Below are 27,799 nucleotides of genomic sequence, written 5' to 3'. Positions count from 1 at the left end.
TGAAAAAAAAAAAAAAAAACACAAAACGATAAAGGTATTGGAATAAAGCTACTGTGGGTACTGTGTAATATAAACCCTAAAAAGACTGTTTACAATTCTGTTTGGGTGTAGGAGGAAAAAAGGATTCAAATATAAATATAAGTGGGAAAGAAAACTTGTATTGAGTCCATTTTATGCATCTGTTAACATTTTGAAGGCTATACAGTAGAATTGATCATCTTAAAGATTATGAAGTGAAAGAAATGACTTGTATATAAAATCACTGTGATTCTCTATTTAAAGCTCCATTTCATAGAAGTTTTCTTAGGAAAACTACCTCAATAATTTACAATTCAGTACATTATTATACGTACCACATAATTTCATCAAAAAATCACTTTCAGTAGAATGAGATAGATCACAAGACCAGAGTTTGGTTACTAATGTGGTGTGAAGTGTAAAACCAGCGTTCCAAGTTTTAATTTGTTTTGTAATAGAAATATTTCTCAAAATCTTATCTTTTTTAATGTAAAGAATTCTTCGTATAAACTTCCCTTCTTTGGGTTCAGGTTCAGTGACTATACGTGTCCATAATTTTTCACGTTATCAACTATTACAACTACAGTATAAACTTCGGTTTTTTAAAAGATTTGAGATGGTGTAATTTTAATTTTCTCCAAAAAGAAGTATAGTCCTCATTTGCATGCAGAATGGTCAACTTGTAGGTGTAAATGAGCAGTTCCTATCTTATTCAAGAAGAGCCATTTATTATATCTTCTTTCAAGTGACATGAAATTTTAAGTTTAATTCAACACAAAGACATGAATGGTTTTTCAAACATTTTATTGTTTGCTAATGGTACTTTTCAGTTACAGAATTTGCTAAGCGATGGTAGGAACAAATCGTTCGTTGTGTTCTTGTGTCGTTCTGAAAGCAACTGGAATACCTGTTCTCATTTTCTGATCTTTCAATCCTGGAGAAAAAAAAAAGCAAAAAGAGCAAGTAAAACAATTGACAAATATTCCTAGTGAGTATCACGTACAGTCACACATACGGCTTCAGTTTCGCCAAAACAATATTACAGCCATTGAAGTTGAACTCTATAATTTTCAAACTTTCTTTGTTATCTCATTGTCTTTAGATACGAGGTGTCCAGGCTGGAGGCCCCTGCCTTCAGAACACTTAGAACTATTATTCAAGAATAAAATAACAATCGCTGCGTTTGGTCGAGTACTTTCTGCATGCCTGGCGCTGAGCTCATCACTTTATTTTATTTTCCGTAAGACAACTCTAAGAAGCTATCACTATTTATATTCTAATTTTATTTTATTATTCTTTTTAACATCTTTATTGGCGCATAATTGCTTTACAATGGTGTGTTAGTTCCTGCTGTATAACAAAGTGAATCAGTTATACATATATCCCCATGTCTCCTCCCTCCTGAGTCTCCCTCCCCCCCACCCTCCCTATCCCACCCCTCCAGGTGGACACAGAGCACCGAGCTGATCTCCCTTTGCTATGCGGCTGCTTCCCACTAGCTATCTATTTTACGTTTGGTAGTGTATATATGTCCATGCCTCTCTCTCACTTCGTCCCAGCTTACCCTTCCCCCTCCCCGTGTCCTCAGGTCCATTCTCTATGTCTGCGTCTTTATTCCTGTCCTGCCCCTGGTTCTTCAGAACCTTTATTTTTTTTTTAGATTCCATATATATGTGTTAGCATACGATATTTGTTTTTCTCTTTCTGACTTACTTCATTCTGTATGACAGACTCTAGGTCCATCCACCTCACTACAAATAACTCAATTTTGTTTCTTTTTATGGCTGAGTAATATTCCATTGTATATATGTGCCACATCTGCTTTATCCATTCATCTGTCGATGGACACTTAGGTTGCTTCCATGTCCTGGCTATTGTAAATCGTGCTGCAATGAACATTGTGGTACATGTCTCTTTTTGAATTATGGTTTTCTCAGGGAATATGCCCAGTAGTGGGATTGCTGGGTCGTATGGTAGTTCTATTTTTAGTTTTTTAAGGAACCTCCATGCTGTTCTCCATAGTGGCTGTGTCAATTTACATTCCCACCAACAGTGCAAGAGGGTTCCCTTTTCTCCACACCCTCTCCAGCATTTATTGTTATACTCTAATTTTACATGGGAATTTTAAAGAGTTCAAACTACCTACCCGAAGTCACCTTTCCATAAATAGCTCTGGCAAGGTTTATAAAGTTCACGGCCTTAACTATTAATAAAGAGATAAATAAATGCATTTTCTGTACAAAAAGGGAACATGTGCCTTAGAGTAGAATAATCCACTATTGGCACCAGCTTATTTGGGATACAGTCAATTTTCAAATATGCTCTGTATTCTCCACAAATAGGCCCATAATTTTGAAGCCATATATAACATATAATTTTATTGGAAAACTATGGTATTTGTTCTTAGACAGAGGCTTGAAAATTATCTGATTTAGTTGCTTTCTCTCATTTTAAAGAAGGGAAAACACCCATAAATTTGAAGTGACTTGTGCAATACCATCTCCTCTTTGGGTGCAAAGCCGGAACAGGAGCCCAGATATCCTGGCTTCCCATCCAGGTCATTTCTACCTCACTGCTCACTTTCTCAGTAGAAGATCATCGATAGCATTTATAACTTGGAATTACATTTGAATTCATACATGCAGTAGAATTATATAATCTCATATACACAGAAGTAAGGATTTATATATACGGATAAGGGTCACTTATTTTATTGACTATTTCCCACTCATTTGGAAGAGCTTTCTGTAATGAAAGGATATTTTGTGCTTAACTGTGAAGACTTCTTGCTAAAAGCTTAATCTGTAGAATCCCAGCACTGAAAAAGGAATCTAGCAATGTGTCTAGTTTAGCCTCCTCCAGGTTGGATTAAAAACCACTTTAGAGAAGTAATTTTCTTTTAGGTTCTTAAAGAGATTTCCCACCTACCCGTTCAAATATTTGCATCCCCTCACTGTCAAAAATTACCCTTTTTAAAAATCTTCAGTGCAATTCTAGCCTATTCTTGATGGTCAAACCTTTGAAAGGTAAGGAGAACTAATATTCCCTTATAGTGTTGTCCTTAAAATTAACAGGTTTCAATAATATATATTCTGGGGCTTCCCTGGTGGCGCAGTGGTTGAGAGTCTGCCTGCCGATGCAGGGGTCACGGGTTCGTGCCCCGGTCCGGGAAGGTCCCACATGCTGCAGAGTGGCTGGGCCCGCGAGCCGTGGCCGCTGAGCCTGGGCGTCTGGAGCCTGTGCTCCACAACGGGAGAGGCCACAACAGTGAGAGGCCCGTGTACCGCAAAAAAAAAAAAAAAAAAAATATATATATATTCTGGTAGGAATTCAAAGTAATTATAGAATTTAAACCCACCGTGAAAGCTACGGTCTTAATTACTAAGCCATGTAGATAAACGCATTTATAGTAGAGACTTACAGTACAGGCTTGGACTCACAGAATCATCAAAGTGTTGCTACTGAAACTCTAGGCCTTGGATTGTGTGGGAATTGAGAACTCTGGGGGCTAGTCTCGCTTTACCGTTTTCATAGGTGTTGCAGCGACTTCAGGGTGTACTCACCACTTCCTCCCGCTTGGTCTTGTCTGTTGCGGGCCAAGCCTCCAGAGGCAGGTCAGGAAGCATGGGGGGCAGGGGCTGCACGGGGAACATCGGAGGCAGAGGCGGCTGGGGCAGCAGGGGCGGGTGAGGCTGTGGCTGGACGGGCTGCTGGGCGGGCACAGGGAGGTGTGGCTGGTGGGGTTGGCTTGGAGTCATGGAGTGCTGGCCAGGAACTGGCATCATGGTTTGCTGGGGGACCACGGGCTGCTGGGCTGGCACCATGGGGAAGTGGTGATGAGGCTGCAGGGCAGCCTGCTGGGATACCACGGGAATGATTTGGTGGCGCAGCCAGCCACCCATGGGTTCGTAACCGTAGGACGGGTACTGGTGAGAAACAGAGAGTCGGGTTTACCATCGGCTCCATTGACATCTGTCGCCTACAAATTGTCACTTGCCATTGGCACTTGCCATCTGCTTCTACAAGGATTAAATTATGAGCCACTGCGGCTCCTGACCTTTGACACCCCCTGCAAGAAGTTCGGGGTGGAGATCAGGAATGAGCCACTCTGTGCTCTGGGAAAAACTGGCAGAACAGGTCTTCAGATGGTTAGCTCTCTTCAGGAGACATTTTTATGAGCCCAGTTCTTCAGTCTCCTCACATCTAGAAAAGCACTAAAATCCTTCATGTCTGCTCCTCACAACTAGCAGCCTTCAGCAAACACTGTGCTCGATTGCGTGTACTCCGCCTTCACCAGAATCACATATATACTGACCTTCCCCACTACTTCTTTGGAGCAGTTTCTCAGAGCCCTTTGAAATGTGTCTCCTGGGCTATAGTTCTCACCTTGTCCCAAATAAAAATTAACTCACAGCACTCACGTTCTGCATTTTTTTTCAGTCAACACTTCCAGCTGGAGAAGTAGCAATGTTTTCTTGGTCATTGTGACAATATTAACACTTATTCATTTTTCCCTGTGCAAGAATTTCTAACTGTGTATATAGATGTGACAGTTTACAACGAGATTTCCCATTAGTGTCTATATGTGGCATAGATACGTTACCTCACTTAAAAGGGGATTGAAATGCATGCTTGATATTTTAAGGGAATAAAGAACAACAAAAAAAATCTACGTACTGGGTGTCTTATTACGTTCTGGTACCACTTCAGAGGGGTAAGCACCTTAGGAGAAAGAGACATTAGAATACATTTGTTTTAATTTAGTTACATGAAACACACACTCACTGATGCAGTCCCGTCGATACGGACAACCTGAAAATATGCTCTATGGAGGAAAGAATAAGGTAAACGTTTGTCAGGTGCTTCCTGCGTGTGAGGCTCTACCTTACATCCATGACACACATTTTTCATGTTTTCCCACATACTCTGAGGCAAGTAGCTTCACCCTCACTTTCACAGACAAGGTCACGGAGAGTTAAAGAGGTACATGAGCTCGACAGAGGTTACAAAAGTAGTAAGTCTGTTTAATTCCCCGGCACCTGCTGTTCTTTGCAAGAGAAAAACAAAATGGAAAATTAATGTCATATAACATTAATTATATACTGTTTTGATTTGATGTCACAATGAAAAAGATAAAGGAGGCAGAAACACTGTCCCTCATCCTAGAAACACAGGTTTTCAGGTCAAATATGTCAACCTTTTAAGGTTTAACAGAAAATCTTGCCTCAAAATTTTTTTGACACTTTTCCTCAGTTTGTATGAGTAAACAAACTCATGGATTGTCATTTGAACCTATGAAAGAAGGAAGAGTTTCCTTCCTTTCTAAACATTATGTATTCAGTTCACGTCAGGCCCGGGGACTCCTTCGTGTACAACACTTGATATCAATACAACGAACAATTCTTAACCTTGTTCAAGTTATACTTAACAGAGCACCTTTTATATTGCTAAATTACTTTGCTCCCCCAATAACATTTTGAAGTGTGGGTATTATTCTTATTTCCCTTTTCCAGATGAGGAAACTAAAGTTCCAGAGAGAGAAAATGATTTGCCCAAGGTCACATGCTTAATATGGGGTTGAGGAGAGCCTCACATCCGATTTCTAGAAATCTCATGCTTTCCATTGCTCTACAGAATGTCTCACAGACCGCTCGGTCGCTAATATTTCAGTAAAGACAAATGAGGGAGATGCATAGAATATGAACATCTTAGAAGCAGGAGTTTTCCAGCTGGAAAGGATCTTAAATAACATCTTACCTGATTCCCCATGTTTTACAGGCTGGGATAGAACAAAGCTGTTCAGCCACAGTTCATTTCTGCCCTACTATGCAGTCCCCCTGAGTGGTAGTTCAGGATGGATAAATTTTATAGCCATGTAAGAGGAGAAACTGAGTCAGAGAGGCCAGGTAGGAGTGTTCTGGGGCAATGCAGGCTTGAGGTGACCCATCAGGGCTTAAACCAGGAAGCTGGTAGTGAGAACTGAAAAAGTGGGACTGAGAAGCGTCTTGAATGAAGAATCAACACACTATTCTTTACAGAGCCCGGGGCATTGTTAACTCGAACAATGGTCAAAGTTAGTAAAGAGAAAAATTACCTCATAGCTGAAGTTGACATAACCAGGGTGCCCAGGATGAGCTGGTAGCTTTTATAGGGAGGGGGAAAGGAGGAGAAAAAGAATGAGGGAGAGGGAGAGAAAGAAGGAGAGAGAAAGAAAGAGAGAGAGAGGAGAGAGAGAGAGAGGAAGAGATTAAGTCAATATGCAATTTTCACATTAAGACAGACTGAAGCTACTTTTTAAAAATCTATATAGTGCAGAATATATTTGAGGTCTACTTTTAGTTTGAACATGTACGCTGTGTAGGAGAGGAGCCCTCTTATTTTCAAAAGGTCCAGAACAACTAAATGACCTGGGGGCAGAAACCAGCACACATTTATCCTCCAGTGACCCCTCCATCCATGTTGTCAATGAATCCTACTCTATCCTACTCTATCATTTCATTTCTTGATGCAACTGTCGACTAAAAATATATTCACAGTCTGAAAGTTGAGAGTTCTGTTGTACTCGGCAGAAATTTTTAGGACTTCAAGCCCAGGAGACAGCATCTCAAGTAACCCTGAGAAAACTGCTCCAGGGAGGCAAGGGGGGAGCCAGGTTATACAGAAGTTTTGTAACAAAGGGCAGGTAGTCTGAACATCAGAAGATTATTGTTAATTAACGAAAACCAGACATCTCAAGTTAAGGAATTTAGCGCTCTTCTATGTATGGGAAGATGGAAGAGCCTGGGCTCACTGAAATGCTCCCTTTGATAGGCACCTCAGCTATCTGGGGCCAGGATCCTGTGTTTTCATATCCTGAGTTTCCTCAGGGCTCACCGCAGGGAGTGGCTGCAGCCTAATGGCTGCTAGATGGCAGGTATTCTTCCCTTCCTGAGTTCCCTCGGGGCTCACCAGCTCACCGTGGCGGTGGCTGCAGTCCCTGAGGATCGTGACATCCTTTGTTTACTGGTATGGCAGGCAATATTCCATTTCTCAACACTCACTCCATGTTGGGAAGAATGACATGTTTCTCTTACACAATTACAAAACACCAGCAAGAAGAGGATTGTCTCAGAAACCTTCCCTTATAGATGAGGAGGTGGATAGGTGCTTAAGTACCAACGAGATTACTCATAATTGGCGTGCGAGGTGAATAGCACATCAACAACAACAAAAACGACTAAGTGTGAATTATCGATGAACGTGAAAACAAGATGGGTGTGGTAAAGTGGAGACATTATAAGTCCCATGGAAAATGAAAGAGTTGATTTGTGAAGTTTTGGCCGATTCTTTTCATTATTCTGTCATCTTTTTATTATTCTGTCAATGTTTCTATGGCAGAAAAATTTTAAAGCTTAAAATCAAGAACAACCTGAATAATTATCTAAACCAGGACTCTCTGTCTTTTCAAAAGTGGAGGCCAAGTGATTGATGCCCGCATTGTGGAATTCTGGTTGGCCCTGGAGTGTGGGAGAGGGAGAGGAGAGGGAATCGTGCAGATCATCCCCCCTCAGGCAGCGAGTTGATTAAGGCTCTATTCTCTTCAAATGCTCATATTTCATACGAGGATTTATTCCTCTCATCTGAATGTGAATTATTTTAGTTTTAGTTAACTGCCTTTCCTCTGTCTTCTTGATAGAAGCCCTCAGAGAATAGGGGTGTTGAACTGAGGAGTGGAAAAGGGACTGAATTCGTAATGCAGGGGCCCTCAGGGGACTAGGAATTGCCACAGTGTAGGATTTCAGGAAGGCAGAGCACAGAACCTTGGTCTTATGGGTGAGAGAGGAAGAGAGGAAGTAGATATTCAAGCTCTGCTGGCTTCTGGTTGTATCAACTGCTCTTTAGGCCACCGAAAAGCAGATGGATCCTGCCTTGCCTGCATGTGACCTAACCTCTTCTGTGTCTGTGGTTAGAGAGAATTGGTCAGACTTCCTGGTCCTTGGTACATTTGAATGTAAAATATATCCATATGTATTGAGCATAGGTTGGATTCCAGACAACCACACGGAAGTCATGTGCTTAACAGGTGCACCCAAAAGGATGAGGCCTCTCAGAGCGGGGAGGTGGGTCAAGAAAGGAATTCCTAACACAAAATCTTACCCTCTGAAGGACAACGGCAGTGGAGTTTGGAGAGCACGAAAATATTTGGATCTTGTGAGAAATTGGGTTTTAGAGAAAACTGACATTTTTGTAATATTGGCCTAAGGCCGATTAAGTACTTTCTCTGGCGGCCTTTCAAGGGTCCCTTCCAAAAGTTTCCTCCATCTAGAGATGGGTGATGTTATTTACAATCTGAGTGTTCCATCAGAATCTCCTGGTCCCACCCCAGCTGTACTGAATCAGAATCTTTGGCATCTAGGGATCCATTTTTTTTTAATTACAAGTTCTTCATAGTGTTTCTTAAACACAGAGGCATTTGAGGATATCTGATCTTGTACTGTTTTAAACCCTAACGTTTACCAACTGTGGGGCAGACTTTTACTTCCAAGCTTGTGAAATTGGACATTGACTTATGAAGGGGGTGTTTTACTCACGGGCATACATTGACTTATGAAGGGGTTGTTTTACTCACGGGCATAGAGAAGACTGCTCCCAGGAGGCAGGCAAACAAAATCCAGGTCCCCATCTCTTGATGGCCCTGAAATATAAGTCAACACCCACTTTTCTTATCTCTTCTCAAGTATGGCAGTAATTAATGCTTCATAAAACCCACATAACCCATATTAGTCTGTTGCTAGTAAAAAGGATAGGACCATTCCTTGTGAGGTTACTTCATTCCTATATGATTTCCAGTTCTGAACCCATTTTATTGTTTCTGGAATTACAGTGGTAATAAAGATGCTTTTCATTTAGGTTGAGAGCTGAACAAGTTGTAGGAACATAAATGACCTATCATTACACGACTTTGCATGCCATTTTCCTATACCTATATAGCCTGTAGAGTCATAGAAGCTAAACGTAGCTTATAGTTAATGATTAAAAGAATAGAGTTGCCTCTAAAAGTTGAGGAGATCATCAGGGTGCACAGTATCTGATACTTTTAGAACCAGGAGGCACAGAAATGTTTTTTGGCACCGTCCACCTGAGCACTGCTTCTGTTAAAAACAAAGACCAATCATCTGAGGAAACAGAATAAGGAAGGAGTGGAATTTAGTTTCAGGTGTTCTGACCCATAGGACTTCAGGCAAGACCCTCAGGTGACATATCCCTGAGCTCCAGATGTGGAGCAAAAGATGTGGTTGAATGGAAGGGAGAGGACAGTGCTAATATTCTGTGATTATTCCATGGATTTTGAATGCCTTTTATTTGAAAGATTCCATATTTAGTTAATGACATCTTCCTTTTTTTTGACACGGCACTGTAATTATTCTGCAAATAAGACCCTTGGAACATGAAGCAAAATAAGCCATCCTGAAATACATTGCTTTGTGGTGTAAATTATTGACTAAGTTTGAGAAGTATCAGAAGAAAGGCCTTAAATTTTGCACAGGAAGTGAATATCAAGTGTAATCATGCTGGCTATGAGAAGTCCACTGACATCTTTACCTCCTAAATCTGTTTTTTAAAATTTGAATTAATGAAGGAAATCATTCAGTTGATGGTTCTATTTGATGGAATCAAATGAGATGTTTTTCCAAGAAATGGATCACAGCCTGTGAAAAATTATTTTTACCTTAATTGATAAGTAATTAAAATAAATATTTTGCTGTGAAATTTGGCCCCGAGAAGTGCTTCGGGATTCTGGACCTAAAATTTAAAGAAATATAGACAAACATTTTGTTCCATTAGAAAGTAATATAATTCATTTAAGTAATCAGAGCCTAATTGGCATCTTTTGAACATGAAATGCAGAAAGAGAATAAGTATGATAGAAAGGATACCAAGTTATGAATAAAATCCACATACCTTTGAATGTGCGTACTCAGATTAAGTTTCTGTCTGAAACTCAGGGATGCTGCTTGATCCTTTAGATTTCTTCCAACTAAGAGCTCATTATATACCATTCATGGCATCTAGAACAGCCAATCAGGTTTCTGAAAGGAAAATGTGTTGAGTATAACTAAAAATCCCTGCATCATGACTTTTAGAAGCTGTGATCAAATGTAAGGCTGTATGTTGTGATCAGTGCATATAGAGTCTTTCATTAGAGGCAATGATAGGTTTACCAGGCAAAAAATGTCATCAGGCTGTCTTTAAGTCAGCAAATTAGTTGACTGTACATGCTGCTATATTCAAATTTACTGTTAATAAGTGGCTATGTCATTGTCTGTCCCCTGGTTCTAACAAACAACGTTGTTCTTTACCAAAAAAATGTTAGATGGTTGAGTTTCTGAAGTGTAATCAAAGTGTAGGGTTCCCTGGCCCTCAGAACAGGATAAATTGATTCAAATCCCCATTCTGGTAAAATCTGAAAGCTCTTTCCAATAATTCTCTGAGGGATTATAATTTCAGGATCACCACTGCTCTGTTTTCTACTTGCATTGAAGGTATTTTCTCATTCCCTGTGATTATTCCTTTATCACCATTCTGGTGTCCACGGAAAGAGGATAAAGTCCCTTCTCCTTGGCCCCATCCTGCACCCCGTCTGCCATCCAAGCACCCATGAACTCAAGGTTATCACAGTAACCAAACTTTTAGTCATGATCTGAAAGACAAGGCAAGGAACATATCACATACCACACCACACACTTAAAAATGTATTTTGATTCCTGCAAACAAATGTGTATCACAGGAAGCATTGCCCTGGCTCCCACACCCCACATAGCAGCTCAGCCTCTCTCAGTATGATGACCCTTCTTAGCCTGCATCCTTCTGGCACAACCCCACATTCTCTAGTAAGCAAGTCCGAATTCTACTCTCTCTTTTTTTTTTTGAGTCTCCTTACTGTCCCTTTCGTTGTCTTGTCCCCATGTTCTCAGCAGCCTCTCCTGCTCTCTCTGAGAGGACCTCCGATCTAGCTATTAAATTCTTTGACACTTCTACCTTAGTACAGCATATGGATTTTTTATTTTATTCTAAAATATGATCAATTAAAAAGCAAAATTTGTGACCAGTGATAAGAGGTAGCTGATGAGTAGTGTATCAATATTAGGTCAATAGAAGAAATACTCATTACATACCCAGATACTGTTGGCAGTATAGCCAGAACTTTTCGACTATTTAAGTAATATTTTGAAAGTTTGTTCGTGTACATATATTCTTTCATTGATGCTCCACATTGGCTGAATTAAATTCAAGGAGAAAATATCCATGGAAGGCAATGTAGTATTATTAAGAGCTGGAGATCAGAATTATGTGGGTCCTGAGCCCAGCTTCCCCGAGGGTTTAGGGACCATTGACAAGATACTAAGTCTATCTGAGCCTCAGTTTTCTCATCAGTAAAATGAAGGTAATTATAGAACCTACCTAAGAGGATTTGTGTGAAAACTACACGAGAGACATCTCTGGGGGGAATGGAAAATCATCACCTTCCCCAACCCCATCACTTGGCACACGGTTAATGTTTAAAAAATGCTAACAAATAAGATTCTAAGATGATCTCTGAGGATGAGTTAGTAGGGAATGAATAGCCATCGTGAGGAAAGTAAGGTAGACCTTTCGATCAGAGAGAGAGAGAAGTTACGAAAAAGGAAGTGGGAGTTTATGACATGCAAAGTGTATGAATGAAAGGGAACATAGAATATGGTCCTAAAATCCAATTGTGTCCATAGTTTGCATTTATTTATGCGTATATTTATTGTATATCAAAGGCAAGAAGGATTCCTTTTGAATGAACTTGCAAAATGGATTTTAGGAGAAATGCTGTCCGCTTACTTGGAGGGAGAAGAGGTTGGGGGGTGCGCAGCAAGGAGGTAAGGGAGAGTAGGAGGGAGAGGAAGGAAAATGTAGATCATATTATATGCTTTTGCAATCCTTTGCCCTATTTTATTTAACTACATATATTGAAGTGCCTGAAAAAATTAAGGACAAGTCGTTGGTGAACTAATAGTGGTGTTGCGGTTTTACAAAATTCTTCTCATTACTTTGCCTTACCTTTCGACAATGAGAGAGAGTCATATATTTGGCCACAAGGATCAACGAAATGATCATTTGTTATGGCATTAATTTCTCTGGTCCTTTGGATAGTGTGAGTCATTGCCAATTCACTATGGGCAGTTGTTCAGTGTGACGAAAATGCAATAGAAATTTTGGGGTTCTTTCTATTTATTTCCCCCCACTGCATATCCGGAGTCACAAGGTACTAAAATATGGATCTCTGTGCTTGAAATCTCTTGTAGGTCCCACATATAGAATTTAAAAGTTAGTCAATGTTTTGGGGGGAAAAATTCAATTGAAAATTTTTTCCTATAAGCTATGGTTTCATTTATGAGTAAGTTGACTTCATAAAACAGAATTTACTAGATTGACTACTTATTTTGTTGTGTAGAGGCTATAACATTTCCAAAGTATTTGTGTTCTTGTTTTTCTTACTCTTTGACCTCAAATATTTTCTTTTTTTTTAATCAGTATTTTAAAAATGGATCACAAGAATAAAATATTTTCCTCTATGGCAGTATCTCTGGAATATCTGTGGCAGAATGACCCCAGAATGTGTCTTTATTCACTTATGCATTCATTTCAAATACATATGTTGAATACTTATGAACCTAAGACCATTTGTGTTACTTAGGAGACAAACACATGCATGGTTTTATTGCTGTTTCCAAAAGCTTTTCTCCAAAATGACGAGTGAAGAAATGCCCTTATGAATTATAGGTTCCCATTCTTGCTTAATGGGAAGAAGGAAGGTCCAAGAAAGGGTTATAAAAATATTACATTCAGACACCTTCTGGCCCAGAAACAGCTGCTCTAACTCTCTCCTGATTCCTGTAGGATCAAGCAGGGCTGCAAAACATGCAATTCATGTGGAAGGACCTCAGGCTGGGATTTTGGCACAAATCAGGAACCAGATGGTCCCTGCCTGCCAGTGGTCAGAGATGAGGAAAGCATGGGTTAATTCCAGGCAGCTAGAATCTAACCTACTGCTGTAACACCTCCTTGCTGTGTCCCAATCAACTGCTTTTGATAAAGAGAAGCCATGGTAGTCAAGAGCCAAAGCACCCTTGAGCTCTGAGAGGAAGCATATTTTAAATGTCTTCACCTCCTGCAATGCCTGGCCTCAGACAAAAAGTAGGCACTCAACAACAACAGATTCTATACATATAGAAAATTTTTGTGTGGTGCTTTATAATTTTTTAGTAAGTTCTTTTGCCCATTTTTTTTGGTAGTAGTTTTATTCTTTTTCTTGACTTACAGCCCATCACATTTTGCTGTTCTCACGTTGCTTATGCTAGCAACTTCTCCCCTTCTAATCTGCTTCTGATTTACAGTGCGCTGGAAAATCACGTGCCCAAACTTGTTAGAAGTATGTGTGGACTGTAAGTAAAGGGATGCTCTGAGCAGAGGTAGCCTGGGAGGCTCACTTTTGAGAAAAGCTCAAAAATTCCAGTCTTGTGGCCTTGGTTTTCGAACGCTGAGAGGATGTTTTGTTTTGTTTTGGGCTTTTCCCCCTTTGCTCAACTTCCTGGTTTTCAGCAGTGGTCGAGATATGTGGGTGATCTTTGAATAATTGAGGTGATATGAGTTCCAGGAGCCTTTCTTATCATCTCTAGGAGCTCAACTCTTGAATCTTCTTTTAAAGCAGGTCTACGACTATCTAGTGTTCTGGAAAAATTTTATGAGTAGGTTTTCTTAAGTAGCTGGAACCAAAGTCAGCTTTTAGATGTTTCTTCTGTAGACATTTACTTAGAAGAAAATATCATTCTCCAAGATGGTTGTTTTGTTTGTTTTGCTGGAGTGGAATTGTACCCTCTTCTGAGCTCAGGGACACCACAACCAATTGATTCCGATAAACACACTGACGTCCCTTTGCAACCTTTAGAAGTCAGGTATTGTGTCTTATACTTCCTTGGGAGCTCTTTGGTACCTAGAAAAATCTCTTCTACAAAGTAGGTGCTGGATAAATGTGCCAAGTAATTGATGAAAATATAGAGAAGTTATCCATGACATAATGAAAATATTAAAAATGTCCTTGATCTATGTGGAATTTCCCTAGACAAAGAGATCTTGCAGTGATTTAGATGGGCCTTTTAAACAGCTAAGATGGGTAACAGCATTGCTGTCAATTGCTCCTTTGGACTTTCGTACAAATAGCCTCTGATAAGGACCTAAAAAGGGAGATGCTGTAAAAGGTTTAGAATCTATTAGCACAACATCGTTACTACATTTGGCTCTCACCTGTTAATTCAAATTGTAATATATTACAAGCAAATATACTATAATAGACATAATTGATTTTTCCCTTATTTGGGACTGAGTTTATTTGCTTAATATAATAAAGTTTTTTTATTATTATTAGCTTCTTAGGCTTCAGCCCAAGGTGTAATTTGAAAAGAATAATAACAAACAAAAACCTCTCTCACCCACATTCACGTACTTTATTGATTGCAAACCATCAGTACATATTCCAGAATATGCCGGAATTAACTATGTTTTATGGCTGGTCGTTTGAAGATATGGGAAAAAAAAAAGAGGAATCTTCTACTGGCTGATATTTAATAAGTGAGTAGACTTGGAATAAAAAGCGTAAGAAAAGCAGTAATGGAGGTAAGGGACCAGAAAGAAGAAAGGCACATATAAGAAGAGGAAATGCACTGTGATGGTATTCAAGATGGTGATCAAAGCAAGCCGCAAGAGTTCTGAAAAGAAAAAAGGAAACATTATTGAAGCAGTAGGAGATAAAACAGCTACGCAGTAAAGGGAGGTGGTCCTAGGGTCATAAGCTCTGAACATATCCCTTAAAGGCCAAAACTGTGATCTAACTTAAACAGCCATTATCGAGCCCTTAGTGTGTGCCTAGCACAGTCATTGGTGCTGGAGTACAAAGATGAATAAGACAGTGACCCGATTCTCAAACTGCTCACAGATTCTAAAAGAAAGCTCCACTTGGAGTTGGGGTAGAGAATGCTGGGGGTGGGCATTGGAACAAATCTTGCTTCTCACCTTCAGGAGACTAACACACGCTCTGCCTGTGTCTGGGTTTGTGGCAGGGGAAGGGGTAAGGAGGGCGGAGAGGGAGAGCAGTGACACCAAAGGACGTGGGGCCTATGGGAAAGGCGGTCCCTCTAGAGTATTCCAATAGTTCTTTGGCTGGACTGGGAAGGGGCATATTAATTGTATATAGGCCCACTTCAGTCTTTTCAGCCTAATGTCCTGGACTTTCTGCTTCTTCAGGGATTGTACCTTAACGGATACGTACACACGGAGTCATCAGGGAAATATTAGGTTATAGGCAGTGCCTGCTGTTTCCAAGGACAGTATAAAGTAGATAGAAGTGTTTATGAACTAACATCTAAAGCAAAATGTCTACCAATAGGGGACGCTTCAGATCAACTACGGCACATATAAAGGGTATCAGTCTGTATTTGTTGGCACAGAAAATGTTTGTGATACATAGTTAAGTGGGAAAAAATAGATTTTTACTTCTCGCTCCTGTTTTCCTCGCTCCCTCTCTCTCCCTATCTCCATTTGGGGAGATATTCACCAAAATATTAGCAAGAGTTATCTAAGGGACTCATGCCTGAAAGCCTCTGGGAAACCAAGATTTTATTTCTTTTAAATAATTGGTGAATGGAACAGATGCAGGGGAGATAAGAGAAGTTTAGAGTATAATATTTCTCCTTCACGTTCAGTGAAAGCGACGAGTGATAGTGCGGGATCTTCTGTAGGCCTTAGGTTTATTTAGTGTTCATTCTCAGGGGGGAAAAAGCTGAACATAAAAATCAAAGACAAAAAAAATGAGTTTTAGAAAGTGATAGGATCCCTTTTAGATCGTTAGTAAAAAAATATCTGAATAATATAAGCATTCATAGAGAGAGCTCATACAGCTTGTAATTTGAAAGGTCTGTAAGCAGTTGCTAAGTATCTGGTGGAGCAGCTTTCAATAAGGGGAATTATATGCAGACGGATAGTATGTTGTTTGGCTTATAATTAACTGGTAAGTGTCGGGAGTGAAAATGTTACGTCTGTGTTAACAGAGGTAACACAGTAATGTACGAACAAGCGTTTTTACTTGCTTATTGAGCAAAATATAATACACCAAAGTAAGTTGCACTTTCCTAACGGGATTCAATGTACACATACACAGACTGGTAGTTTTCAAACAAAAGCGATGTGCTATGGTGGAGAGAACTTGGCTTTGGCAAAGGACAGCATAGGTCAGAATCGTGGTTGGGCCATTGGCCCCTGAGCAAATGTTCTTGACTCTTGTACACTTACCTTACCGCCTGGAAAATGGGGAAACACCATTAAGGGGAAGCTAGTAATGTCTTCAGCATACATTTGACTCTTCCTAGCATGATTTCCAACATTGAGGGATGATTTTAGTAATTGCTCAAGGAGGAAAGAGAGCAAATTTGAAGAAACAAAGGAAATAGTTCACCACCCAAAAGGTTGGAAATGATCATTCTCACATATTCGATACGCGGAATTTCTTCTATTGTTCTTGGACAGAAAAGTCTTATATTGTTACAGTTTAGTTAGCATACCTTTCATCTTCATCTCTTAAGGAATTACCCACAGGGACATGAATGTAAAATGTCAGAATACTATTTTAACATCATCTACTAATTCTACAGGGAACAAGAAATATATGGTAAGACCTAAGTACGGGCGATGTCCCCAGTTCTGGCTGTGTTGTCATTCCTGTTATCCATTCCAGTTATTGTTTTAGCTCATGGCCCTTTGAACTTGGACAGCGCCCTGAGCAGCTTTTCAGCTGGTATTTTCTTCAGCACATCCCTAAATTATATAAAATTCAGTGATAGCAGTTGAGAATTATTTCCAAACCTCTACTTAAAAAGTCACATCATGAATGGTATGTCTGTTTGGAGTATTAACTAGATCTGAAGTTGATATAACTCTGAGGAAATAAATTAGCAGGAATACCAGAAGTTAATTCAATTCCACTCACATCCATTTTATCACAGGAATTTTCACTCGAAATGAAATTGAAGAGTTCTGTGACAGTCACCTGTCACGGAATTCTATGGAGTGAGTGCAAGTTTGTTCTAATTATAGATGACATTTTCCCCAGTGTAGTGCCGAAATAGCTTGAGAATCGTAAAGTCTCTTTTTATGATTTATGATAAATCATCTTCATCACCACTGTGCTCTTAGGAGACTCAGAGTCATGTGCTAAGTCTCTTCTCAGTAGCATGCCATATATCGCCAAAATCTTTAAATCACTGGGATAAAATATTTATTATCTATCTGTAATATCCAAAGCATAGCACACATATAACTATATGGCATGTTATCCATACAATGCAGTATTATTCAGCCATGAAAAGGAATGAAGTACTGGCACACCCTACACCGTGGATGAACCTTGAGAGCATTACGCTAAGTGAAAAAAGCCCGACACAAAAGACCATGTATTGTATGCTTCCATTTCAGAAACGCCTAGAATGGGCAGATCCATAGAGACAGAAATCAAATTCATGGTTGCCAGGAGGTGGGGCGGAGAGAAATAGGGAGTGACTCCTAATGGGTTTGGCGTTTTTTTGGAAGGGATGATGGAAATGTTCTGGAATTAAATTAGTGGTGATAGTTGCACAGCCATGTGACTCTACTAAAAGCCACTCAATTGTAAATTTTAAAATGGTGACTTTTATGGCAGGTGAATTATATCTCAATCTAAAAAAAGACATATCAAAAATATATACACGTCATTGGTCTCTAACCTCAGAAGCTTACCATCTTTATACATTATATAAAATATAGAAACAGGAAAGGTTAAAGACAGTGCAGTGGTGTGGAATAATAGTACAAGAGTTGCCCCACGATGATACAGTTGACGATGATGACAATTATGATGGTGAAACTAAAGTTTATTAAGTGCCATCTGATGTTCTAGCATTTTACATGTTTAAAGAATTCTTGGTTACTTTCCACATGCCAGGCATGTTCTACGTTCATGGAGTGTATCAGTGAGTAAAAGACAGAGATCCCTGTTCACAGTCTCGCAGACAGCAACTGTGAACAATAGATATGATAAATAAATGATATGTTAAAAGGCGATATATGGAATCTAAAAAAAAAAAAGGTACGGATGAACCTAGTGGCAGGGCAGGAATAAATACGCAGACATAGAGAATGGACTTGAGGACACGGGGAGGGGAGGGGGAAGCTGGGGCGAAGTGAGAGAGTGGCATGGACATATATACACTACCAAACGTAAAATAGATAGCTAGTGGGAAGCAGCTACATAGCACAGGGAGATCAACTCGGTGCTTTGTGACCACCTAGAATGGTGGGATAGGGAGGGTGGGAGGGAGGCTCAAGAGGGAGGGGATATGGGGATATATGTATATGTGTAACTGATTCACTTTGTTATAAAGCAGAAACTAACACACCATTGTAAAGCAATTATACTCCAATAATGATGTCTAAAAAATAAAATACTATTAGAGATTTTTAAAAAGTGAGAAAGGCTAAGGAAAAGGAAAAGATAGAGCTGGCTAAGGGGCATTAGACGTGCTGAGTTGCAAGTTTCAGTAGGGTGGTTGGTTTTAAACAAAACCTGAACGTCTCTAGGGAAAGGGCCAGCACGAAGGCGCCAACATGGTGGCGTACTTGGAATGTGGGAGAACTGGCGGGAAGCCAATGCTGCTGGCGTGGTATGAGGTCAAGGCTGTAGTACGAGAAGGGGTCCCAGAGGTGACATGTTGTAGTGCTTCCATGCTCTTAGCAACTAAATGTACAATTCGCCACCTAAAATAACTGCTATCATTTACTATGAACCGGAGGCTTTGGAAAAAAGGTAGAATGATGCCTGGGCTTTGGGGATGCAAAGGATTCGGATAGATGTAGAGTCTATTCCATCATAGGGCTTTGTCACTGGAAAGAACAGAAACGGAAAAATGCAGAGCGTGTTTGGGTGTGCAGAAGGAGACCAGCTGGGCAGGAGTGGAGACTTTAGGTAGAAAAATAGTGATGCAGGTGGCTGGTGGGAAGAGAGAGACCCTGGATACCAGGGCAAGGAATGTGAGTTGTGTACAGTTGGCAGTTGTAAAGCACTGAGTGTTTGCTCTCACCATCCTTGCTTTCTTGGGTTTCTAACAAGAAAATTCGTCAGGAATGAGGACGTTGGAGCAGGAAGTGGCCAGATGACTTGGCCATCTTTACATCACAATGAGATCGAGAGCAGAGGCCAGACCCCTGGGTACCCACCGTATCCCAGGCCCTCCTGACCTCTTAGCTCACAGATGAGTGCAGTATATCTCAGGGCCCCAGACCAAATAATAACATTATGGGAACATCTAGAAATAGATTAATTAAAAAAGGAAAAGTCTTTAATGTCTTTCCTATAAAATATAGCGTTGCATTTAAAAAGTGTTGCCACAGAATATTCTCCAGCTAAACCTAGAGCTATTCAAAAATGCCCTTGCTTAGTCAGAAATAAAAACTACTTAATGAAAGGTCTATAAAAAGAATTTTAATAACCTTATTGCTCTATCATTTACATATCATAAAGTTCACCTGTTTAGAGTGTACAATTGAGTGGGTTTTAGTATGATTTTTTGTATCTTTACCAAGTTTGTAACCATCACCACAATCTAGTTCCAGAACATTTTCATCACCTGAAAAGAAATCCCATACCCATTAGCAGCTGCTCCCTATTGCCCTTCAGTAACCCCTAGACGCCCACCCATCTTCTTGCTGACTCGATGGGTTTGTCTATTCTGGACATTTCATAAAGATGGAATCACACAATATGTGGTTGGAAAAAGGATCTCTGAGAACCTCTACAGCAGGGTTTCTCAGAGTCAGCATTATTGGCATTTGGACTAGATAATTCTTTGTTGTGGGAACCGTCCTGTGCACTGTAGGATGTTAGCAGCATCCCTTGCCTCTACCCTCTAGATGCCAGGAACACCTCCTCCCCCAGCTGTGACAGCAAAAAGTGTCTCCAGACATGGCCATATGTTCCCTGTGGAAGAGGGGGAACAAAATTTCTCCCAGTTGAGAACCGCAGATCTACACTTACCTAAGAACTGAGCTGAGTGTAGAGGTGTAGAAGTGGGGTGGGTGCCTGGACCCAGCATCTGTGGTGGAAAAACCACTGTTTCAGGGTCCTTGAAGATCTGAATGATGAACCCTGAGTTCTAAAATTCTGTGATTGCTTTTAGAAAATAGTGAAGAGACAAATAGGGGAAAGGAGGGACTTCCCTGGTGGTGCAGTGGTTAAGAATCTGCCTGCCAGTGCAGGGGACACAGGTTTGATCCCTGGTCTGGGAAGATCCCACGTGCGGCGGAGCAACTAAGCCCGTGAGCGACAACTACTGAGCCTGCATGCCACAACTACCGAGCCCACATGCCGCAACTACTGAAGCCTGTGCACCTAGAGCCCGTGCTCCACAATGAGAGAAGCCACTGTGATGAGAAGGCCTCACACCACAACCAAGAGTAGCCCGCGCTCGCCACAACTAGAGAAAGCCCGTGCACAGAAACAAAGACACAACACAGCCCCCCCCCACAAAGGAAAATGCAGCTGGCAAATCTAAAAAAAAAAAAAATAGAGGAAAGGAGCACAATAGTTATTTAGGTAAAATTATTGTTCAAAAAAATGTCTGGTGGGAAGAACCATCCACTTTTCAGAGTATTAAAAAAGATTGAAATTGTTATTTAAAAAATCAAATAAAATGGTATGTGCCAGTGGTCTTCACCTGCATTATGAAGCATTGGAACCATGGCGCCAGTAATTCAAAAAGTATATCAGTTTGGATTTGGCACGTTCTCTGCTACAGCCACAAAAGTGTATTAATGGTTCTCAGAGAGTTTTGCTTAACTTAGCTTTAAAATTATACTGCAGCGTTTTGCGCCAGAAACTCTGGTTTGAGGTGCCAGGTGCCAGGTGTGAGGCCTCTGTATGCGGCCCCCTGTGAGCCAGTGAAACCAGACTAAGCACAAAGGAAAAGAAAAAGACCGTGGTTGACCGTGGGTAACCGAAACTGCAGAGAGCCAAACCGCAGATCCTTCATATTGCGTGCCTGGATGCTGTAACCAGATTTCCCCAGTGAGGAGGCGTGGTTAGTCTGGGGTCTCCATCTTTAGCAGAGATGGTCCAGATAAACTATTCTTTCAAGCAGAGTTTGGGCTACACTGCAGCCGTGTGGCTGACAGGGTCTTGGTGCTCCAGCCTGGTGTGAGGCCTGAGCCTCTGAGGTGGGAGAGCCGAGTTCAGGATATTGGACCAACCAGAGACCTCCCAGCCCCAAGTAATATCAATCGATGAGAGCTCTCCCAGAGATCTCTATCTCAATACTAAGACCCAGCTCCACCCAACGGCCAGCAAGCTCCAGTGCTGGACACCCCATGCCAAACAACTAGTAAGACAGGAGCACAACCCCACCCATTAGCGGAGAGGCTGCCCAAAGTCATACTAAGTTCACAGACACCCCAAAACACACCACTGGACACAGTCCTGCCCACCAGAAAGACCAGATCCAGCCTCATCCACCAGAACACAGACACCAGTCCCCTCCACCAGGAAGCCTACACAAGCCACAGAACCAACCTCACACACTGGAGGCAGACCCGAGAAACAATGGGAACTGGGGCTTCCCTGGTGGCGCAGTGGTTCAGAGTCCACCTGCTGATGCAGGGGACACGGGTTCATGCCCCGGTCTGGGAAGATCCCACATGCCGCGGAGCGGCTAGGCACGTGAGCCACGGCCGCTGAGCCTGCGCGTCCGGAGCCTGTGCTCCACAACGGGAGAGGCCACAACAGTGAGAGGCCCGCGTACCGCAAAAAAATTAAAAAAACAATGGGAACTACAAACACGCAGCCTGTGAAAAGGAGACCCCAAACACAGTAAGTTAAACAAAATGAAAAGACAGAGAAATATGCAGCAGATGAAGGAGCAAGGTAAGAACCCATCAGACCAAACAAATGAAGGGAAATAGGCAGTCTACCTGAAAAAGAATTCAGAGTAATGATAGTAAAGGTGATCCAAAATCTTGGAAGTAGAATAGAGAAAATACAAGAAATGTTTAACAAGGACCTAGAAGAACTAAAGAGCAAACAAACAATGATGAACAACACAATAAATGAAATTAAAAGTTCTCTAGAAGGAATCAATAGCAGAATAACTGAGGCAGAAGAATGGATAAGTGACCTGGAAGACAAAATAGTGGAAATAACTACTGCAGAGCAGAATAAAGAAAAAAGAATGAAAAGAATTGAGGACAGTCTCAGAGACTTCTGGGACAGCATTAAATGCACCAACATTCGACAGAAGGGAGTGGCAGGACATATTTAAAGTGATGAAAGGGAAAAACCTACAAACAAGATTACTGTACCCAGCAAGGATCTCATTCATATTCTACGGAGAAGTTAAAACCTTTACAGACAAGCAAAAGCTAAGAGAATTCAGCACCACTAAACTAGCTTTACAACAGATGTTAAAGGAACTTCTCTAGAAGTTCTAGAAACAAAAGAGAAGGAAAAAACCTACAATAACAAACCCCAAACAATTGAGAAAATGGTAATAGGATCATACATATGGATAACTACCTTAAATATAAATGGTTTAAATGCTCCAACCAAAAGACATAGACTGGCTGAATGGATACAGAAATGAGACCCGTATATATGCTGTCTACAAGAGACCCACTTCAGGCCTAGGAACACATACAGACTGAAAGTGAGGGGATGGAAAAAGATATTCCATGCAAATGGAAATCACAAGAAAGCTGGAGTAGCAATTCTCTTATCAGACAAAATAGACTTTAAAGACTATTACAAGAGACAAAGAAGGACACTACATAATGATCAAGGGATCGATCCAAGAAGAAGATATAACAGTTGTAAATATTTATGCGCCCAACATAGGAGCACCTCAATACATAAGGCAAATGCTAACAGCCGTAAAAGGGGAAATTGACAGTAACACAATCATGGTAGGGGAGTTTAACATCCCACTTTCACTAATGGACAGATCATCCAAAATGAAAATAAATAAGGAAACACAAACTTTAAATGATACATTAAATAAGATGGACTTAATTGATATTTATAGGACATTCCATCCAAAAACAACAGAATACAGTTGCTTCTCAAGTGCTCAGGGAACATTTTTCAGGATAGATCATATCTTGGTTCACAAATCAAGCCTTGGTAAATTCAAGAAAATTGAAATCATATCAAGTATCTTTTCCGACCACAACGCTATGAGACTAGATATTAGTTACATGAAAAATTCTGTAAAACATACAAACACATGGAAGCTAAACAATACACGACTAAATCACCAAGAGATCACTGAAGAAATCAAAGAGGAAATGAAAAAATACCTAGAAACAAATGACAAAGAAAACACGACGACCCAAAACCTATGGGATGCAGTAAAAGCAGTTCTAAGAGGGAAGTTTATAGCAATACAGTCCTATGTCATGAAACAAGAAACATCTCAAATAAACAACCTAACCTTACACCTAAAGCAATTGGAGAAAGAAGAACAAAAAAACCCCAAAGTTAGCAGAAGGAAAGAAATCATAAAGATCAGGTCAGAAATAAATGAAAAAGAAATGAAGGAAGCGATAGCAAAGATCATTAAAACTAAAAGCTGGTTCTTTGAGAAGATAAACAAAACTGATAAACCATTAGCCAGACTCATCAAGAAAAAAAGGGAGAAGACTCAAATCAATAGAATGAGCAATGAAAAAGGAGAAGTAACAACTGACACTGCAGAAATAGAAAGGATCATGAGGGATTACTACAAGCAACTCTATGCCAATAAAATGGACAACCTGGAAGAAATGGACAAATCCTTAGAAAAGCACAACCTTCCGAGACTAAACCAGGAAGGAATAGAAAATGTAAACAGACCAATCACAAGCACTGAAATTGAGACTGTGATTAAAAATCTTTCAACAAAAGAAAGCCCAGGACCAAATGGCTTCAAAGGCGAATTCTATCCAACATTTAGAGAAGAGCTAACACCTATCCTTCTCAAACTCTTCCAAAATACAGCAGAGGGAGGAACCCTCCCAAGCTCATTCTACGAGGCTACCATCATCCTGATACCAAAACCAGACAAAGATGTCACAAAGAAAAAAAACTACAGGCCAATATCACTGATGAATATAGATGCAAAAATCCTCAACAAAATACTAGCAAACAGATAGAACAGCCCATTAGAAGGTTCATACACCATGATCAAGTGGTGTTTATCCCAGGAATGCAAGGATTCTTCAATATATGCAAATCAATCAATGTGATACAGCATGTTAACAAACTGATGGAGAAAAACCATATGATCATGTCAATAGATGCAGAAAAAGCTTTGGACAAAATTCAACACCCATTTTTGATAAAAACCTTCCAGAAAGTAGGCATAGAGGGAACCTGCCTCAACCTAATAAAGGCCATATATGACAAACCACAGTCAACATTGTTCTCAATGGTGGGAAACTGAAGCCATTTCCTCCAAGATCAGGAAGAAGACAAGGTTGTGCACTCTCACCACTCTTATTCAACATAGTTTTGGAAGTTTTAGCCATCAGCAGTTTCAGCAAATTTCAGCAAATTCATTTAGCCATTTCAGCAATCAGATCAGAGAAGAAAAAGAAATAAAAGGAATCCAAATTGTTAAAGAAGAAGTAAAACTGTCACTGTTTGCAGATGACATGATACTATACATAGAGAATCCTAAAGATGCTACCAGAAAACTACTAGAGCTAATCAATGAATTGGTAAAGTAGCAGGATACAAAATTAATGCACAGAATCTCTTGCATTCCTGTACACTAATGACCAAAAATCTGAAAGAGAAATTAAGGAAACACTCCCATTTACCACTGCAACAAAAAGAATAAAATACCTAGAGATAAACTGCCTAAGGAGACAAAAGACCTGTATACAGAAAACTATAAGACACTGATGAAAGAAATTAAAGATGATACAAACAGATGGAGAGATATACGATGTTCTTGGATGGGAAGAATCCACATTGTGAAAATGACTGTATTACCCAGAGCAATCTACAGATTCAGTGCAATCCCTATCAATCTACCAATGGCATTTTTCACAGGGCTGGAACAAAAAATTTCACAATTTGTATGGAAACACCAAAGACCCTGAATAGCCAATGCAATCTTGAGAAAGAAAAACGAAGCTGGAGGAATCAGGCTCCCTGACTTCAGACTGTACTTCAAAGCTACAGTAATCAAGACAGTATGGTACTGGCACAAAAACAGAAATAGAGATGAATGGGACAGGATAGAAAGCACAGAGAGAAACCCACGCACATATGGTCACCTTATCTTTGATAAAGGAGGCAAGAATATACAATGGAGAAAAGACAGCCTCTTCGATAAGTGGTGCTGGGAAAACTGGACAGCTACATGTAAGAGAATGAAATTAGAATACTTCCTAACACCATACACAAAAATAAACTCAAAATGGATTAAAGACCTAAATTTAAGGCCAGATACTATAAAACTCTTAGAGGAAAACATAGGCAGAACACTCTATGACATAAATCACAGCAAGATCCTTTTTGACCCACCTCCTAGAGAAATGGAAATAAAAACAAAAATAAACAAATGGGGCCTAATGGAACTTCAAAGCTTTAGCACAGCATGGAAACCATAAACAAGACGAAAAGACAACCCTCAGAATGGGAGAAAATATTTGCAGATGAAGCAACTGTCAAAGGATTAATCTCTAAAATATACAAGCAGCTCACGCAGCTCAATATCAAAAAAGCAAACAACCCAATCCAAAAATGGACAGAAGACCTCGATAGACATCTCTCCAAAGCAGATATACAGATTGTCAACAAGCACATGAAAGGATGCTTTACATCACTAATCATTAGAGAAATGCAAATCAAAACTACAATGAGGTAGCACCTCACACCAGTCAGAATGGCCATCATCAAAAAATCTACGAACAATAAATGCTGGAGAGGGTGTAGACAAAAGGGAACCCTCTTGCACTGTTGGTGGGAATGTAAATTGGTACAGCCACCGTGGAGAACAGTATGAAACTAAAAATAGAACTACCATAGGACCCAGCAATCCCACTACTGGGCATATACTCTGAGAAAACCATAATTCAGCAAGAGTCATGTACCACAATGTTCATTGCAGCTCTATTTACACTAGCCAGGACATGGAAGCAACCTAGGTGTCCATCAACAGATGAATGGGTAAAGCAGATGTGGCACATATATACCATGGAATATTACTCAGCCATAAAAAGAAGTGAAATTGAGTTATTTGTAGTGAGGTGGATGGACCTAGAGTCTGTCATACAGAGCGAAGTAAGTCAAAAAGAGAAAAACGAATACCATATGCTAACACATATATATGGAATCTAAGAAAGACAAAAAAAAGGTCATGAAGAACCTAGGGGCAAGATGGGAATGAAGACACAGACCTACTAGAGAACGGACTTGAGGGTATGGGGAGGGGGAAGGGTAAGCTGGGACAAAGAGAGAGTGGCAAGGACATATATACACTACCAAATGTAAAAGAGATAGCTAGTGGGAAGCAGCCGCAGAGCACAGGGAGATCAGCTCGGTGCTTTGTGACGACCTAGAGGGGTGGGATAGGGAGGGTGGGAGGGAGACGCAAGAGGGAGGGGATATGGGGATGTATGTATACGTATAGCTGATTCACTTCGTTATACAGCAGCAGAAACTAACACAACTTTGTAAAGCTACTATACTCCAATAAAGATGTTAAAAAAAGTATACTGCAGGTTATAAGCACCCCTTGAGCAGCAAAAGAAGCATAAGATTTGATTTATGCTGTGGCTAACAAAAACAAGCGGGCAATCACAGTTTAATCATATCCTACTCATGTAAATTAGTCTAAGGAATGGGAGAAAGAGAGGAAGCATGTAGGATTCAGAAATATGTACATTCTAGAAAGTCCATTTATAAGCGTGACCTCTTTTCTGTTCAGAAATGCGTGAGTGGAGGAGGCCCTCTTCCGCCCTGGTAACCCGTTTATAAATGAACGGGCTGCAGGAAATCGTGTCTATGGCTTGTTCTTGTTCTCAAGATCTGCCCTGCTCAGAGTGGGAATCTTAACATTATGGAGGGAATAACTGGCCCATTTCCTGCTCTCAATTTTAAGGAAATGTTTCCTCATACTGCCTTAGTCTGTGTAACTTTGACTGCCTAGGACTTGATGCCCTGTGTATGGCAGTGCTTTCAGACTAAAGTTAGTAAACTCGAATTGTGTTTACGAGTACGTTGCTGTTGTACAATGGCTTCTCTGTGAATATAAAATGTGGATTTTCTTATTTCTCATAGACTATAGCAATTCCAGAATGTTGCTTTTAACTCTTGTTTATATCAGGGGTATTGCAGAATGCCTTAAACTCATGCTGACTTAAAATTATTTTTAAAGTTTATTTAACAAACATCCAAAGATATTTTCAAGATTTTAAGTGTGCATATGTAGATTTTTCCTTAACTTATTCTCGCAGCCCGTCCATTAGGAAGTGGAATAGGTAGAGAACCTGAAAGGGTCTGGGTGTCACAGATCAGCTATTAAATTGAGTAAAAGCAAAACTTCTGGGAAAAAAAAACCCCACCACAACTGTGTGGTGGTTCAACTGGAAAGATCTGTTCCTACTCAGTTCTTCACAGAATTATTGTGGGGATTAAATGAAATTATCTCAATGA

The 27,799-nt window shown here is 40.3% G+C and overlaps 2 protein-coding genes across 2 annotated transcripts in view; one reads left to right on the top strand and one right to left on the bottom strand.

The window, feature by feature from the left end:
• Positions 1–27,799, top strand: part of ARHGAP6 (Rho GTPase activating protein 6) — a 485,204-nt gene that overhangs the window by 340,142 nt on the left and 117,263 nt on the right. The gene's annotated exons all lie outside the window — the stretch shown is intronic.
• Positions 809–10,023, bottom strand: AMELX (amelogenin X-linked). Its single transcript, XM_065900405.1, has 6 exons — positions 9,961–10,023; positions 8,627–8,692; positions 6,113–6,160; positions 4,696–4,740; positions 3,582–3,944; positions 809–952 (listed from the first exon to the last, which is right to left on the bottom strand). The coding sequence occupies exons 2-6, from the start codon at positions 8,678–8,680 to the stop codon at positions 947–949; spliced, it is 516 nt and encodes a 171-aa protein (XP_065756477.1). The 5' UTR covers positions 8,681–8,692; positions 9,961–10,023; the 3' UTR covers positions 809–946.

The sequence above is a fragment of the Phocoena phocoena genome, chromosome X (assembly GCF_963924675.1).
Source record: "Phocoena phocoena chromosome X, mPhoPho1.1, whole genome shotgun sequence".
NCBI classification, from domain to species: domain Eukaryota; kingdom Metazoa; phylum Chordata; class Mammalia; order Artiodactyla; family Phocoenidae; genus Phocoena; species Phocoena phocoena.
Note: the sequence above shows the minus strand (reverse complement) of the source record. Positions and strands in the feature narration are given on the sequence as shown.